This window comes from Nansenia antarctica (assembly GCF_963989245.1).
Source record: "Nansenia antarctica genome assembly, chromosome: 11".
Lineage (NCBI taxonomy): Eukaryota > Metazoa > Chordata > Actinopteri > Argentiniformes > Microstomatidae > Nansenia > Nansenia antarctica.
Window position 1 is genome coordinate 26,041,294 of NC_137681.1, and position 16,222 is coordinate 26,057,515.

The 16,222-nt window shown below is 42.9% G+C and overlaps 1 protein-coding gene across 1 annotated transcript; it reads right to left on the bottom strand.

Moving 5' to 3' along the window:
- Positions 1-809: 809 nt before the first annotated feature.
- stx4 (syntaxin 4) lies at positions 810-14,231 on the bottom strand. The gene is made up of 11 exons (XM_080542084.1): positions 14,080-14,231; positions 13,094-13,201; positions 12,144-12,243; positions 5,700-5,774; positions 5,529-5,599; positions 5,063-5,171; positions 4,163-4,236; positions 2,931-3,068; positions 2,600-2,710; positions 2,375-2,463; positions 810-2,237 (listed from the first exon to the last, which is right to left on the bottom strand). Exons 1-10 carry the CDS (start codon positions 14,107-14,109, stop codon positions 2,386-2,388), a joined length of 894 nt encoding a protein of 297 aa, XP_080398210.1. The 5' UTR covers positions 14,110-14,231; the 3' UTR covers positions 810-2,237; positions 2,375-2,385.
- Positions 14,232-16,222: the final 1,991 nt, after the last annotated feature.

Below are 16,222 nucleotides of genomic sequence, written 5' to 3' on the forward strand. Positions count from 1 at the left end.
GTGCGAACCGTGAAGTGTGGTGATGATAGGTCTGGCTATGTGAAGTGTGGTGATAGGTCTGGCTATGCGAGCCTATGGGCTTGCCACTCTCCAGATTCAGGTTGGGCGCGGATATTTTAGCCTGCTTGTCAGATGTTTGGTGTCTACGTCCGTAATAACTCCTCTTTATTACTTTTTCTTGCGATGACTGATGGATAGATGATTCACTTATAATGTATTTGTTGTAAGTCGCTTTAAAAGGTGTCTGCTAAATGCCAAGTGACTCCACCTTGTCTTCTGGGTCACGCTGTGGTCATCCTTGTCCTCTTTCCTGGCCTGCTTCCCCAAACACATGTTGAAGGAGAAGATCTGAGTGGCAGAACCTCATATCGTTAGCCTCAAGTCATATTTTGGCCAAATGATCAGATATCTGCCTAACTCTACTCTCCTAACACTGCTGATTCACTGTGCATTATTGCTTATGACATCAGCCTCAGAATGCTTGTTACATTACAAAATCACTATCTGCCCAAGTCATCTCTTTGACACTACATACAGAGATGGCTCGGCTGACCACAAGTGAAGCATGACGTAGGCAATTATGCTATGAGGCTAACGATATCTTCCACCACCATGTTTTCCTGAGGAAGAGGTAGAGAGAGACTGCAAGGAATAGAGGACACGAGTTTCAGCCAGTTTCTGGATCTGAGTAACTGAACACTTTTGCTTTCCCATCCTAATAACACAGGAAGAACAACCAGTTTGAACTAGGCCATATTTTTTATTTAAAAACATTCTACATTAAAACAAATGAGCTGAAAGTTTGATACAAAATTAAACAGCCACATAAATGTACAGTTGCAATATTCGCCCAGCGCGCTCTCCTTTTCCCACCCTGTTTCTTTCACCTAATACAAAAAAAAGCATTAAGGTCCTCCATTCCATCCCCTTCATAGAGGATCTCTTCAGTACAGAGAATTAAGGCTAGGGCAAAAAAGCACCATGGCTGAGATCTTAGAGTGGAAGAAAAAAACCCCTCAAAAGATGTATAAATGAAGAAAAAATAACTAAATATTTTTTGGGATGAGTTTCTTAAAGCAGGGGAGAGTGAGCGCGGAACAATTACAAGCAGTTTTCCATCCCTTCTTTATAACGTCAGTTAGCTAGTGCACCGTTGGTCCCACTTTAAAGCATGGCTGGTCAGTAACATGCAGAATAAACAGGGGTATGCTCTACCAATCTGTTCTAAACCAGGTCATACTATATAAAAGGTGATTCAGCAGGTTGGTTGTTACATTTGGTGCTTTGCCAAACGTGCCACCACCCTGTTGACAGCCTTTGTAGACCATGAGCCATTTCCTTATGAATGATTTCCAAAGCATCCGTGTCCTGGAAGGGTTAACAAGGCTTGGTTAAACCAGTCATCCTTTGTTTAAAGTGGGACTGAAACATTGAGTATGAAAGAAAGGCAAGATTATGACATGGATTCTATTAAACTATTCTAGTGTTACTGTTCTAGTTTTCACATAGCAGCTTACACAACAATATCGAAACTATAAATAAATACTGAAGCGAAAAGGACAAGTGAGTGGGGATTTGGGCCGTTCATCGCAGCGCTCAGACAACACAGGAGTCTGACAGGGATCATCTCAGAGGCCAATCATTTGATATAAAAGAGCTTCTCTATTTACAAGGGTAACATCCCGGGGGCAGTTTCAGACAACCTTCAAGTTTTTCTCAACAACTGCATACGTCTCAACTCACCAATAACATAGAAATTATATTATTCTATATTTGCATTTTTTAAAACAAGAAGCCCTAACCTCTAAAAACAAAATCATAGCTTTAGCACATTATAAAATAAAAATGAAAATACAATGAGAATCATCTTAAACTACAGGTTTTCCTGAGTATTATAATATGCACAGCGCCATTTCAGTGTGGTGCTCCAATACTGCATTCTTCCCTGCTGGTTGCTTGTAGACACTAACAGAGATCAAAGTGTACAAAGTTGATGTTCTGTGCAGTAACAAGTTGTCCACATGTCAACTCTGGACTCTGGACGCGGGCCCTCAAGGGTCAAAAAAACCCTTTTGATGAGAGCGTAGGCAGTGGTTGTGTGTGTGTGTGTGTGTTTGTGTGTCTGTCTGTGTGTGTTTGTGTGAGGGTGTTAGTTACAAGGCGAGTGATATCAATAAGACCGGCCTTCTCTTATGAACAGGTCCCAGAGCAGGAGAATGGGTTGGAGGAAGATGACGCTGAGGAGGGAAGAGAATGACTGTTACACGATAAGAAAACACCCACCGTGCACCAAGACATCTAGTGTGGTAGAATAGCATTCTATCCATATGAAATATGCCTCTTTTGAAAGTGATACACACATGAATGAACTTACATCTCAGAATCTCAGGAGAAGCTGACAGCCAATGAGATGGCTAGGATGAGGATGAGGATGGCACAGCACAATGCGATCCACATCTTCTTCTGCAGAGAGAGAGACAGACAGAGAAGAAAAAAAGAGTGAGAGAGGGAGAGACAGAGAGAGAACAAGTTAGTTAGAGTCAAAGATTTCTCAGTTTCCTAGTTCAGACACACATGAAGGTACAGAACCGACCCGTACCTTGCGTGCTTTGTTCTGATACGTTGCAGCTTGTGCCGTTTCTGCCACCGCCTTCTCCACATAGTTGGTAGAGTTGATGATGTTGGACTCCACACGGTTCAACATCTCCCCCTAATCAACATAAAGATCAATCAATAAATACAGGGGGGAAAAAAAGGAAAAACTTCCCCAATAATATCTACCCGGTAACTGTTCAACCAATCAGATGATACGCTCAGAAGTCTGAGCTAGACACTTTGGATCGGTGTGAGCAAGCAGAACTGCCTAACGCTGAGCCGGCCCCCTACCTGGGCCTCCACCTCCATAGCCAGGTACTGAGACAGTGTCTTACCTGGGCCTCCACCTCCATAGCCAGGTACTGGAACATCTCGTGCAGGTCTCTGATGCTCTTCTCCAGTTTGACGATCTCATCATGTCGTACCTCTATCTCATTCAGGGCCTGCCTAGTGGCATTGGCATCATTCAGGATCTGAGAGGGAGGGAGGATGGAGAGAGAGAGAGACGGGGGGACGGAGAGAGGAAAAGAGATAGAAAAGAGAGAGCGAGAGGGGGGAGGGGGGGAGAGGAGAGAGAGGGAGAGAGGAAAAGAGATAGATAGAAAATACAAAAAGAGAGAGCGAGAGGGGGGAGGGGGGAGAGGAGAGAGAGGGAGAGAGGAAAAGAGACATAGATAGAAAATACAAAAAGAGAGAAAAGGGTGGGGGGGATGTTACTAAATGTCACACTGCAGGAAGTGACAGTGAGTTTATGCTCAGGTCATCACATGATCAGGTAAATAAAACAACAACCACACTAGCTAGCTAGCCAAGCACAGCCGATGGAGATGGACACTGGGTTCTTCTAGAGTGTTCCATATACAGGGTTCTGACACCACTACAGGAACTCTACAGGTTCCTACCAATAAACACACAGGTACTTAAATGAGACTCCACTTACCACCTCCAGACTGTACTCCCAGGGTGAGCAAACAGAGGTGAATTTGAACAAAACAAATCTGTGATGGTTTAATCTTTCTTCAATTCAAAATACAAGGCATTTGTTGCTGTTCCCAATATACTACTGTACCTATCTGGACACATCTCTCTGTACTAGGCTATCAGTAACATTTCACTAAAGAGAGATTCACTTTTCTGTACGGCTTTTAGCCAAATATCTGTCATGTCTGATGTATGGGAATACCACACAGAGGCTAACGCTGCTGATAATAGCAGAAAGACTCTACATTTGTCTATGACTCAGGGGAATTACAGGAACAGGGAAGGTTCTTCTTTGCGTTGTTGTTATGAATTGAACTAAAGCAACACAGGGAGACCGGGGGAAAGTGTAAAAACCAGCCAGAATGAGTTTCTGTTTCTGTCAGAATGATTCATGCGAATAACTGTTTGCAGTTAAAACTGTCTCTGAAAAAGGAGGGTTTCTTATGAGATCTGACATCTAAGATTCAAAAATTGGGGGGGGGGCTGACTCAATAAGAATTGGTGCCTTGTTATCAATCAGCGTAGCAAATACGAGTCCATAGTGGTTTGTTTCCAGTCCGTCTGGGTGCCAGGAGGACATACTCACGTTCTGTGTGAAAACATCAGTCTGTCCACTTTCCAGCATGGTGTCCAGCTCCTCATCCGTCACATTGGTGCCGGCTGGAGAGGGGACAGACAGTAGTTAATAGAAAAGAAGAGAGTGCACACCACCGAAAATGTAAGCGAGGTGCTGGCAACGGAACAAAATCCAATTAAAAGAAGTAGAAGCCGCACACTCAAGTTCCAGATGCAACAAAAGTGTGGTTTAATAGGACACCGGTTTCGGCCGTAGCCTTTGTCAGGTCTTAAATTTAACTTGAGTGTGCGGCTTCTACTTCTTTTAACGGGACATACAGTAGTAACATCAGGGGGACATACAGTAGTAACATCAGGGGGTGCTTTCAGAGGACAGTCACATTCAGCTAACTTCCACAGCGCAGTTTAGTAATCAAAAGACTGTTGAAAAATCCTAGATGTTGAAATCACCAAATAACTGAAGTTCCTCTTTCAGATTTACTCACAACACACTTATAGTTCCCCTGCAGTACCTTCTGCCCTTACAAGACAATGGTGTCTTGATTAGATCATTACTGCTACCACAGTATATATATATAAACTATTGGCTAATCGATTAGATTCAACTTTATTGTCATTGCAGAGTACAAGTACCAGATAACCAAATGCAGCCAACCAGAAGTGCAAATAAATAGTGATATAAAAACATGATATAAAAACACGAGAATGTTAGTGATGGGTACAGTAAGGCATGTACGGTAGTTTAGAGGTATATACAGTTATGAGCCATGTACAGTTAATGTAGCTTATGGACAGTATGTAAATGTACAGCTGTATGAAAGATATAATAAGGAATCTGGATCCTTTTATAAAAGTATATAAGGATCATAAATATGATCCTGGTGGATCCAAAGGTGCGGTTCAGACGTACTGATCCTGAGCTGCCGCTGTATCCTCTCCACGTTGCGGTCCCGGTACTGGGACTGGATGGTGTTGCAGTGACCCATCAGCTCCACAAACTCCCTGGACAGGACGCCATGCTGGGGGGGGCGAGGGGGGGGAGGGAGAGGGATGGGCGGAGGGAGAGGGATGGGAGGAGGGAGAGGGGGGGAGGAGGGAGAGGGGGGGGAGGAGGGAGAGGGGGGGAGGAGGGAGAGGGATGGGAGGAGGGAGAGGGGGGGAGGAGGGAGAGGGATGGGAGGAGGGAGAGGGGGGGAGGAGGGAGAGGGATGGGCGGAGGGAGAGGGATGGGAGGAGGGAGAGGGGGGGAGGAGGGAGAGGAAGGGGGAGAAAAATACATTTAAAAATGTATCAAAGGCAGTCTATATACTTTAGACTATAGACTCCATAAGGTATGAAGGATAAGTGAGACTGGTTATGTATCTGTAAAGCTCCACCTGTGTTCTCTGCATCCTCGTGTTTATGGAGACATAGTTCCCATCATCCTCTACTTTCTTAGGGTCAATGGCTGAAAAAAAATAAAAATAAAACGTTTTCTGTAAAAAATGGGGTCAAATAGGCTCATCTCTCCAGTCCTGGTCTCCTCCTCCCCCCCTGAGAGGACTCACCCTTCAGCCTCTTCTGGATCTGGGCAGCCATGTTCTTGATCTCCTCTCGGAGGGTCTGGAGCTCTCGCTTCATCCCTGAACAGGAAAGGAAAGGGGAGTCAGAGTTTGTCATTGCACAGTACGGTACCACTAAATGCATGTATGCTCTAGAGGGGGCATCTAGACAAGGACTCAGAGCCAGTATAGGCCACCCCGGAGCAATTAGGGGTTCAGTGCCTTGCTCAGGGACACTTTGACACTTTGACTTTCGAACCGCTGCGAGCTGCTGACTTTGCAATCATTGTTTTGTCCCGACAAAAACATGCATGGTTAAATCCTCTAACAGGCCTAACACATGTTCAGGTTCAGGTTTTATTGTTACGTCACATTACAAGTGTAAGAGAGTAACATTCTTAGGCTTCGGTTCCTTGACATTGCAGCATGAAGACAATAAGACAAGAGAGTCAATATAAATAAAGTGACAATAGTTACAAGACATACGTGAGACATTTGGACAAGTGACAAGCTGTGGGAGACAAATAAGACAAATAAACAGGACACAATTTAGTACAAATAGTAAAAAATGAAATAGTACAAAGTAGAAATGCTATGAGTATTGCACTCTGTGGCAGTGGGATGTAAAAGGTAGTATTGAGTAAAGTGACTGTGTGCTTAAGGGTAGGTAGTCTGTATACATTAGGGATGGACGGTTTTTCGGTTAAACCGAAAACCGGGGTTTATAAAAATAGAAACGGTTTTTTATCAAAACCGTCTGAAACCGTTTTTTTTAAAAATTATTATATATATTTTTTTATATTCTATGTTGTTCAAAGAATAAAACTGGAACATGTCACATGTTTGTCGTGTGTGAAAATAACAATGATACAGTCTGAATCTGCCGCGCAATGAGTGAGAGGTTTGGTCAGTTGTGAAGAATAACTGAGGATTAATATCTAATTGGGATTATATTTAAGGGTAACGAATCACTCTATGGGAAAGATACCGTAGTTGCCTTCAGTTATTGGTAGATAGGAAAGGTTTTTTACAATTACTCGCTTACATTTAATAAGATCATTTTCGCTGCTCTCTGTAAAGCGCATTGGGTCACTTTTGTGAGAAATGCGCTATAGACAGGGGTGCACATAACTTTTTGGAGCCAGTGCTCAGAGGAGCACCTAGGGATGCTGCTTGGTGCTCCCCGAGCTCGCGAGTCACGACCCGTCCCACAGGATGGATGAAAAAGGGATACATGGATAACTTATATTAGCAAAATGACATTTATTCATAAATAAAGATGAACGAACAAATGATTGTGTGCAAAACAAAATAAACAAATGCAAAATCAAATGACTGCTCTTTAAGCATGAAAGTCTGTCAGACTCCTTTAACACTTAATCAGCCGTGAGGTGTTAAACAGCACCAGTGAGTACAAAAAAAAATCTACCTTTGCACTCGATCAAATTTCAGGACCCTCCTTTCATGACTTTTCCTAGATATGTGCGTTCTACCACCCAGCATCTTTACATTTTCAAAATCGAGTTAGTATAAAGCGATTTTGCAGTATTTCTGTGTGTGTCTGTGTATTTGCCTTGGGATTCGGCTGCCATCTTTTTCTCCAAGGCTGCAATTCTCTTTTATATCAGCAGAGGTAGCAAGGGGGCACACACTGTGCTCAACCTTCAGGCTTCAGTGCTGAATTAGATACAGTGGATAAGACTGATATTTGTAACATAATGTGTTTATATATAGGCTATATATAGCAATAGTGATACATAAGATATGTATATGTACAGACAGTTATGAAAATGATAAACTGTACAGTATGTCTCCCAATCCCTTCAGATTTGTTGGAGCTGAGGGTTTTTTTTCACAGCGGGTTTACCCAAGTTCCATGCAATAGTGATAAGATATTATGATATGTGTAGCCTATGTACAGTTATGAATGATACACTGCACAGTATGTACCTATCAAGCTGTGTGGTATTACATAGGTACCACAGCAAAGTAGTTCATCAACGAATATTATATAACAAACGGATATTTATAATATTGTATATAATGTATTTTTTGTATATCACTGTAGACCACGTTGTAGTAGTAGCCAATTGCAGAGTGTATTCATTATTTTGTTTGTTTTAATCCTCACTGTGTTCATGTTGTGCAGTGAACAAACAATTGTTGGGAGAATAAACTGTCTCTTGCCGTGAAATGTGTACATAAAATAAAATGATGTCGGCGATGATTATGCCTGTAATCATATAACGAACTGATATTTCTGAGTGGGGCAGTCCCAGATATAGTGAAGACAGACAGGAAAGTAAGGAGAAGAAGGGAGAGAGTATTGACAATTGATAATAAGATATTGATAATGTAGGAATAAGTGTGTTCATATGCAAACATATTCAATGGCATGTAATTAGTAGGCAATTGTTTATCACAGATGAATCCTGACAATTGATGGTTGATGCATGGGGGAGGGTCATCTTATTCTCAATGATCTCTTTCTGATCGTTTCCGATCACCACACAAAGGATGCCTCCAACAAGCCCTTCAAACCATCCCCCACCAGAATCAACGATATAACGAACGGATATTTCTGAGTGGGGCAGTCCCAGATATAGTGAAGACAGACAGGAAAGTAAGGAGAAGAAGGGAGAGAGTATATTGACAATTGATAATAAGATATTGATAATGTATTTCGCTGTCGACCAAAATCGTTTGAAATTACGTGCTTGTGCATTGAATGACACTATGTACAGCGCTGTCAATTTTCAAATAATGCAATAGGCTATATATATGAATGTTCAGTTGTGATATGAAGTAGCCAACAATTCTCATGTCGACCATGATAATAATAGGCTACAACAAGGTTGTACATAGATATACGCAGATTCATATTTGGATAGTTGATTTTGGCACCATTAGCCAATTGCAGAGAGTATACATTATTTTGTTTGTTTACTGCACATTATAAATGAAATGATGTGTATTAATTATTTTGTTTGTTTGAATCCTCACTGTGTTCATGTTATAATGTTTAGTGAACGAACAATTGTTGGGTGTTTGCCACAAATCGGAATTCTCTTGCCGTGAAATGTGTACTCAATAAGACATGCGCTCTGCGCTGCGGGCTACATTTGATTATGTAATCATCAACGATTGATTAGTAGGCCATTGTTTATCAAAGATGAATCCTGACAATTGAATGCCATTTGAGATCGAGACTCGGTAGCCTAATAGTGATAATGAGTTCAATCTGTAAACAGTTATCATCTCAATAAGACGGCCAATGTAATGCGTTGTTTTTTTGATTTTGCATTCCTTGTTTCGTGGTAAACTAATCTCTTTCTGATCGTCCCGTTCACAAAAACCTAAGGTGCATAAGTCACGTAATATGGTGAAATAAATGTTCGTTCAGACAATTCGTTCAAACTTGATGTTGATGGGGGGAGAGTTGATGGCTCTCGATCGTTTCCGATCAATGAACAAAGACATCGGGTTTCCCCGCTCCACCACGTCCCAACGGTGTGTTTCTGTAACCATTTTCTCCTCCTTCAAGTCGCTCCTCTCAGGAGACCACTATTTATAAATAATAATCCACAGATAGGCACAGTCACAGTGCTACATGAAAATATCTAGCCACACACCACATATCATAGCTCCGCCCTATATGTATTTATCATCATATTTTGTCAATATAAAACGGAGGTACAATATATGGCAGATATATGTATGGTATATTATGGCAGTTTCTGGCGCCTGTCCCGTTCTGTTGTTCAAAGAATATAATATAAAACGCATCACATGTTTGTCATTGTGTGAAAATACAGATACCTGGTCCACACAGCTTCAGATTCCAAGGAAATTACTTGGAACTATGTGTGAAAGGGACAACATTGCAATATATATTACAGTTATTTTTTAATAATGCTAATCAACTTTCATTCGTTAGTAATGAAAACTCCCGCAGTCTCGATCAATCTCCTAGATCAATCTCCTCTCCACTTACGTTACATACATGCATACGTTATTATATATATATATAACATGCATAACAACTAAGACATGCGCTCTGCGCTGCGGGCAGTGGGGAGAGGGTTGATGGTCCCCCGCGGTGTGTTTCTGTTGCGTGTTCACGCTTCTTGCGTGACATCGCCATCCAGCGATTTTTGTGGGTCAGTACACACACCCCCATTGTGATTAGTGGTCGTGTGATTCCACACCTCGTCGCGCTTTAGTAGGTAAAAAAACGTCGGCGCCTCCAGTGTTAAGCACAAGGAAATCAACTGACATCTCTTTAAGCACTAACTGAATGTCTGTTCTTTAAACACAATGAAATCAACTGACATCTCTTTAAGCACTGCTCTGTAAACACTGAAATCAACTTTTCAACAAAAAGTTACAGCCTAAGTATTTATTTATGCTACAAGCTTAATCATCATCATCATCACTGCTCTCTTGACTGCTGTAAGTTATCACTGTCCTCAATTTCAACCATGGTAGAGGATGTTGTAGGGCAGGCCATCACTTTAAATAGCTCATTATTTTGATTGTGCAACAAAGTCTTTTTTTCATTTTTTCTAATAGAATTCCCAACCATATTCCCTGGGTCCGGGGTCTAGGTGCGATAATGAAGCTGTAAAACAAACGTCTGAACGTTTGAAAGCTTCAGAGAAAAGAAACGTGAAGTCCCTTGGTGTTGTTTTTCCTTTTAGCGACGAGTCGTTCGGGACTGAATTTTCACGTGTCGGCGTGATAACCGTGATAACCATGCGATACGCGATACGCGGAATGAAAGTACGAGTTACAATACTTTCCGAATGTTTTCGTGAGGGGAGTCGCCGTGGTCGTCGTGATGGATTACTTATTTGGGGACGGCAAATAGTTACTTACTTGGTGGGGCTTGCTTCTTGGACCCAGCTGTTGGTGCGCAAAAGCGCCTTCATGCCGCTGATCTGCCGTGCAGCATGCATTTTGGCGACGCATGCGCACTGGCGCACCAGTTATGTGCACCCCTGGCTATAGAAATAAAATGTGATTTGATTTGATATCAATCAATCAAACTTTATTTATGTTCTATAGCACAAATCATGCATTGAATGTAACTCCAAGTGCAGTATTTACTAAACCACAATATAATAAAACAAGAGCTATACGGATCAAGAGTGTTTGTGCACAGCGCCACTGTGTGTGAAGGCGCTACTGAAAGTGATGACAGAACGCATGTCTCAGAAAATACGCGGTCACTTAGTGACGCAAAGGTAGTTCTGTATTTATCTCTATCTGTATTAGTACATTTATTTTGAAAGCTCTATTTTGACAGCTCTACCATGGGCACTTTTATTTTGATGGGGCATTCTTTGTTGATTGACTTACGACAGTTCAGGACGAGTCAGTCTCGCGGCATGTGGTTTTTATGAAAAGCTTTAAGTATGTTCACTGCATAATTCTAAGTCTAATATTTCAGTGATTATTGAGCAGTATTCAAATATTTAAATACATTGAGCAGCAGCTGAAACTTTGTCTAAGAACCAAGATATTGAGAAAGCAGTTCATTCAATGAAGACGCTGTTCCAAGAGATGATCTTCCGTGCAGGCGTGCACCCTGGATCAGCGGAGCTGGTGTGTTAAGTGTTCATGTGTTTTCATGTATGGTGTAGCTTACAAAAGTCTGCCTTTCCACTTATATTTGTGAAACTAAGTAGCCTAAATGTGTTGCGACTGTGCTTACGGTGTTTTAATGGTGTTCGACATGTGTATTGTAGCAGTAGGGCTCAATTATTTGAAATTGGCGCTCTTTTTTTCTTTTTTCTTTTTTCCGTTTTTCTTTTCTTTTTCCGGTTAACCGGAAAACCGCGGTTTTAGTCTTTGACGGTTTTTCGGTTTCAATAATTGGAAACCGTCCATCCCTAGTATACATGGGGTGTGTTAAGGGTAGGTAGTCTGTATACATGGGGTGTGCGTGGGGATAATAGTCAGTCTTCAGTAGGCTTGTGTATGAGCCTGGTGGCCTGGGGGACGTAGCTGTTGGTTAGCTGGTTAGCCAGGTTTTGGCCCCGAGGCTCCGGATGCGTGTATGTGGGTATTCAGCTTCCTGACAGTATTCCTGTATGACAGCCTTATGACGGACAGGTTAAAAAAGCGCTTCACAAACATCATCCCATCTCATCTACATGTAAGCACGTCACATATCAGTCTACTTGTCCCACTGTATAGGTGTGGAGCTCATGGAAATAGAATTCAAGGAGTGCCCCTTCTAGTTCTAGTATTCTAGACTAGTTCTATGCGTTCTAGTTCTATGCGTTCTAGTTCTATGCGTCCTAGTTCTATGCGTTCTAGTTCTATGCGTTCTAGTTCTATGCGTTCTAGTTCTATGCGTTCTAGTTCTATGCGTTCTAGTTCTATGCGTTCTAGTTCTATGTGTTCTAGTTCTATGCGTTCTAGTTCTAGGGCTGAGCTGCTCACCGTCCTCAGGCAGTGCCACGCCCAACACGGTCTTCTGCTTGTTCTCCAGGTCAGACACCCTCTTCTTCAGCTTCTCCAGACCCTCACGGATCTCTTGCACCTGATGAGGATAAACAAGAGGGACGAATAGAGAAACCAGACTGTTTAATTAGAGAGGGAGGGAGATAGATAGAGAGATAGAGAGAGAGAGAGAGAGAGAGAGAGAGAGAGAGAGAGAAAGAGAGAGAGAGAGAGAAAGAGAGAGAGAGAGAGAGAAAGAGATAGATAGATAGAAAGAGAGAGAGAGAGAGAGAGAAAAAGAGAAAGAGAAAGAGAAAGAGAAAGAGAGAGAGAGAGAGAGAAAGTGAAAGAGAGAGAGAGAGAGAAAGAGAGAGAGATAGATAGATAGATAGATGGATGGATGGATAGATTTATTGACTTTATTGATCCCAAAGGGTAAGTTCTGATGTTACAGAAAATCAGACCACAAAACAACAACAATAAAACAAAGTGTCAATTGAATAATATAGATTTAAAAATGTAAAATAAATATACTCATTACTCATCACATAGAGGAGGAGGACCATTACCTTCTGCATGTTACTGCATTAGCCACATTGCATTTTTCTTTGAATATACAAGATAGATATAACAAGGGTTGGGCATAGAGAATAATATAACAGTTACTTGTTTTCACCGGACAATACTTCAGTTGATAACATGCCAGATGAAATCTCTGCAGCTTAAGCCTAATACTTTGGTGGTCTGGGAGGATGTTGACACACAACAAACCTTTTTTTAACCTTTCTTTAATTCATCATACAGTAGCCTAGTTGCAGAGAATCGCTTGACATTACCTGATGACTCTAAAGGGTGGTAGGTTTTGAATAACATAGATTTACATTTTAGAGGACTGACATCTCCTACCTTTGAATTCATGAATAATGCCTAATGAATGAAAGGTACGTCACCTTCTTGAAAAACGTCTCATTCTCCTTCTCCTCCTTCACAGAAGAAGAAGTCCCCGGCTTGATCATGAGAGCCCTGCCTTCCTCATCCTCATCTGAGACCTCCGCAGCCTGGGTTCAGAGAGAGGGAGACAGAGAGGGAGGGAGAGAGACAGAGATGGAAAGAGAGAGACAGAGAGAGAGAGAGAGATGGAAAGAGAGACAGAGAGAGAGAGACAGAGAGAGACAGAGAGAGAGAGGGGGGGAAGAGAGAGAGAGATGGAAAGAGAGAGAGAGGGAAGGAGAGAGAGGGAAAGAGAGAGACAGAGAGAGGGAAAGAGAGAGACAGAGAGAGGGGGGGGAAGAGAGAGAGAGAGAGAGAGATGGAAAGAGAGAGAGAGAGATGGAAAGAGAGAGAGAGAGAGGGAAGGAGAGAGAGGGAAAGAGAGACGGCGAGAGAGACAGAGAGAGAGACAGAGAGAGAGAGAGATGGAAAGAGAGACAGAGAGAGAGAGGGGGGGAAGAGACAGAGAGAGAGAGGGGGGGGAAGAGACAGAGAGAGAGAGGGGGGGGAAGAGACAGAGAGAGAGAGGGGGGGGAAGAGACAGAGAGAGAGAGGGGGAGAAGAGAGAGAGAGAGACACAGAGGGAGAGAGAGAAGGTACACAATCATTACTTATTCCATAAATAAAATGTATTATTATTATTATTTATTAAGTGCAGAATTCAACTTTGCATGCAGGCAGCTTGTCAGCCAGCCCTCGGCCTATCTATCTATCCGCTTGGGTGTGGAACAAGTCCTTTGCTCTGAGCTGAGCAGGCAGCAGTTAGGAGGTTAAAGTGAACAGGTCGCCTCCAGTCAAGTACTGAACACAAACACAGTCCACCTGGGGCCACGTGGACCCTGCTCAGGGGACACGGATCACGCTGCAAGTCACAGAGAAAGTTCTCAAGTCAAGCTAAGCGAGCTAACTTTAGCTTAGCCACCTAGCTGCTTTTCTGTTGACTTACATTCCCCAGTTCCTTGGTTCGGTCCCGCATCTTGTCAGTCCAGATTCCTCGGAGCCTTGACGCTGCTGCTAGTGGTTCTGTTCACAGAGGAGGGGTGCTGTCAGCTTCGCTCACAAGGGCAGGAAAGGCAGGACAAGGCAGGAAAAGTTGGTGTTTTGGGTCATTCAACAAGTAAAGTGATCCACTCTTCTTCTGTGGTTGGTGTAGAAGAGAAACACACACCCTAAAGGAGATTCAACATCACCGCCCCCTACAGGACTGGGACAGCAAACGCAGACGCGCTTCTGTCAATGCTACTATGAATAAATGAATGAATGAATGAATGGTCTTTATTGTCATTGATATAGTACAGGTACCAAACAACGAAATTTGGGAGGGGGGGCTCCCCTGGCGCTAGGATAAAAAACTAAAAACTAAAAACAAGAAGGGAAAAGAGCTGGTTTACATAAATAAAGGCTATGTACACTATCCACTATACTATACTATACAAATAAAACACTGTGCTGTACTCTATGCTATGCTATACCTATTCTAACATTTCCTATCTCTGAACCTTATGTACTCCAAAATGCACTGCCTGTACTTTCCCTAATGGATCAATGTACTACAGGTCTATACAGCCTATAATATTATTATATTATATTATATATATATATTATATATTATAATTAGTGTGTCTATGATTCCTCTAAAAACACCTTCATCAAGCTCAGCAACGACGATGATTGAAGATGAGCTACTACTCCATGATAATCCCTAACAATATCTGCCTGTACTTTCACAAATGTATCGATGTCGATCGTAGAACTTAAGCTTTGCAACTTTTTATTTGCTTTTTACTCTGTGTGTTTACTTTATAATTTATACTACTTTCCTTTGCTCTTTATTTGTTGATAACATTTACTTTCTCTAATGGTCATTGTTGTTTTTTCTCTTGCTGCTTTACTTCCTGCCCATGTTAATCACTACATGTAATTGTTGGATATGTGTGCCACTAACTTTTGATGGGCTGGTTCTTACTTTGTTAAAATGCACTGCCTGTACTTTCCCTAATGGATCAATGTACAGCCATTTACACTTCAGCTTCAACACTACTTCTTTATTTGTTAATGTGTGCAACTAGATTTATACTTTCCACTGCTTCATTTTCATCCCATTCCCAGTTAGAACTTTGTTCACAAATACCCTTCCTGTACTACTCATAACACATCCATGTCCATAGCCATTCAAACTTCAGCTTTGCAACTATTTATTTGCTTTTTACTCTATGTGTTTACTTTATACTTTATACTACTTACCTTTGCTCTTGATATGTTGAAAACATTTACTTTCTTGAATGCTCCTGCTCCTTTTTCTCTTGCTGTTTTATTTCCTGCCTATGTTCACTCATTCACTAACCTTGTCATTGCCTCTATGCTGTGTATCTATGTCACAACCAGAGGGCGGAACCCAGAAGCAGACAACGGAGAACAGGTAGTACAACAATAATAATGATTTATTGTAGGGTAGGGGTGTCAGGAGGAGCAGGCTGGAGGTAGATAGGTAGTCAGACAGGCGGACAGGCAGGGGATCAGGCAGGTAGGCAGGTAGTCAGACAGGCGGAGTGGTCGGCAGACAGGCAGGGGGTCAGGCAGGCGGAGTGGTCGGCAGACAGGCAGGGGGTCAGGCAGGCGGAGTGGTCGGCAGACAGGCAGGGGGTCAGGCAGGCGGAGTGGTCGGTAGACAGGCAGGGGGTCAGGCAGGCGGAGTGGTCGGCAGACAGGCAGGGGGTCAGGCAGGCGGAGTGGTCGGTAGACAGGCAGGGGGTCAGGCAGGCGGAGTGGTCGGCAGACAGGCAGGGGGTCAGGCAGGCGGAGTGGTCGGCAGACAGGCTGGGGGTCAGGCAGGCGGAGTGGTCGGTAGACAGGCAGGGGGTCAGGCAGGCGGAGTGGTCGGCAGACAGGCTGGGGGTCAGGCAGGCGGAGTGGTCGGCAGACAGGCTGGGGGTCAGGCAGGAGGGAAAGTACAGGCAGGCAGGGATCAGGCAGGGAGCAGGGTAGTCAGGCAGGCAGGAGGTCGGCAGGCAGGGAATCCTTAACGGGGAACAGGGAGAATAGGGTTAGGCTAGGGTAACGGGTAAGAACTAGAGTAGAGGGAACGAACA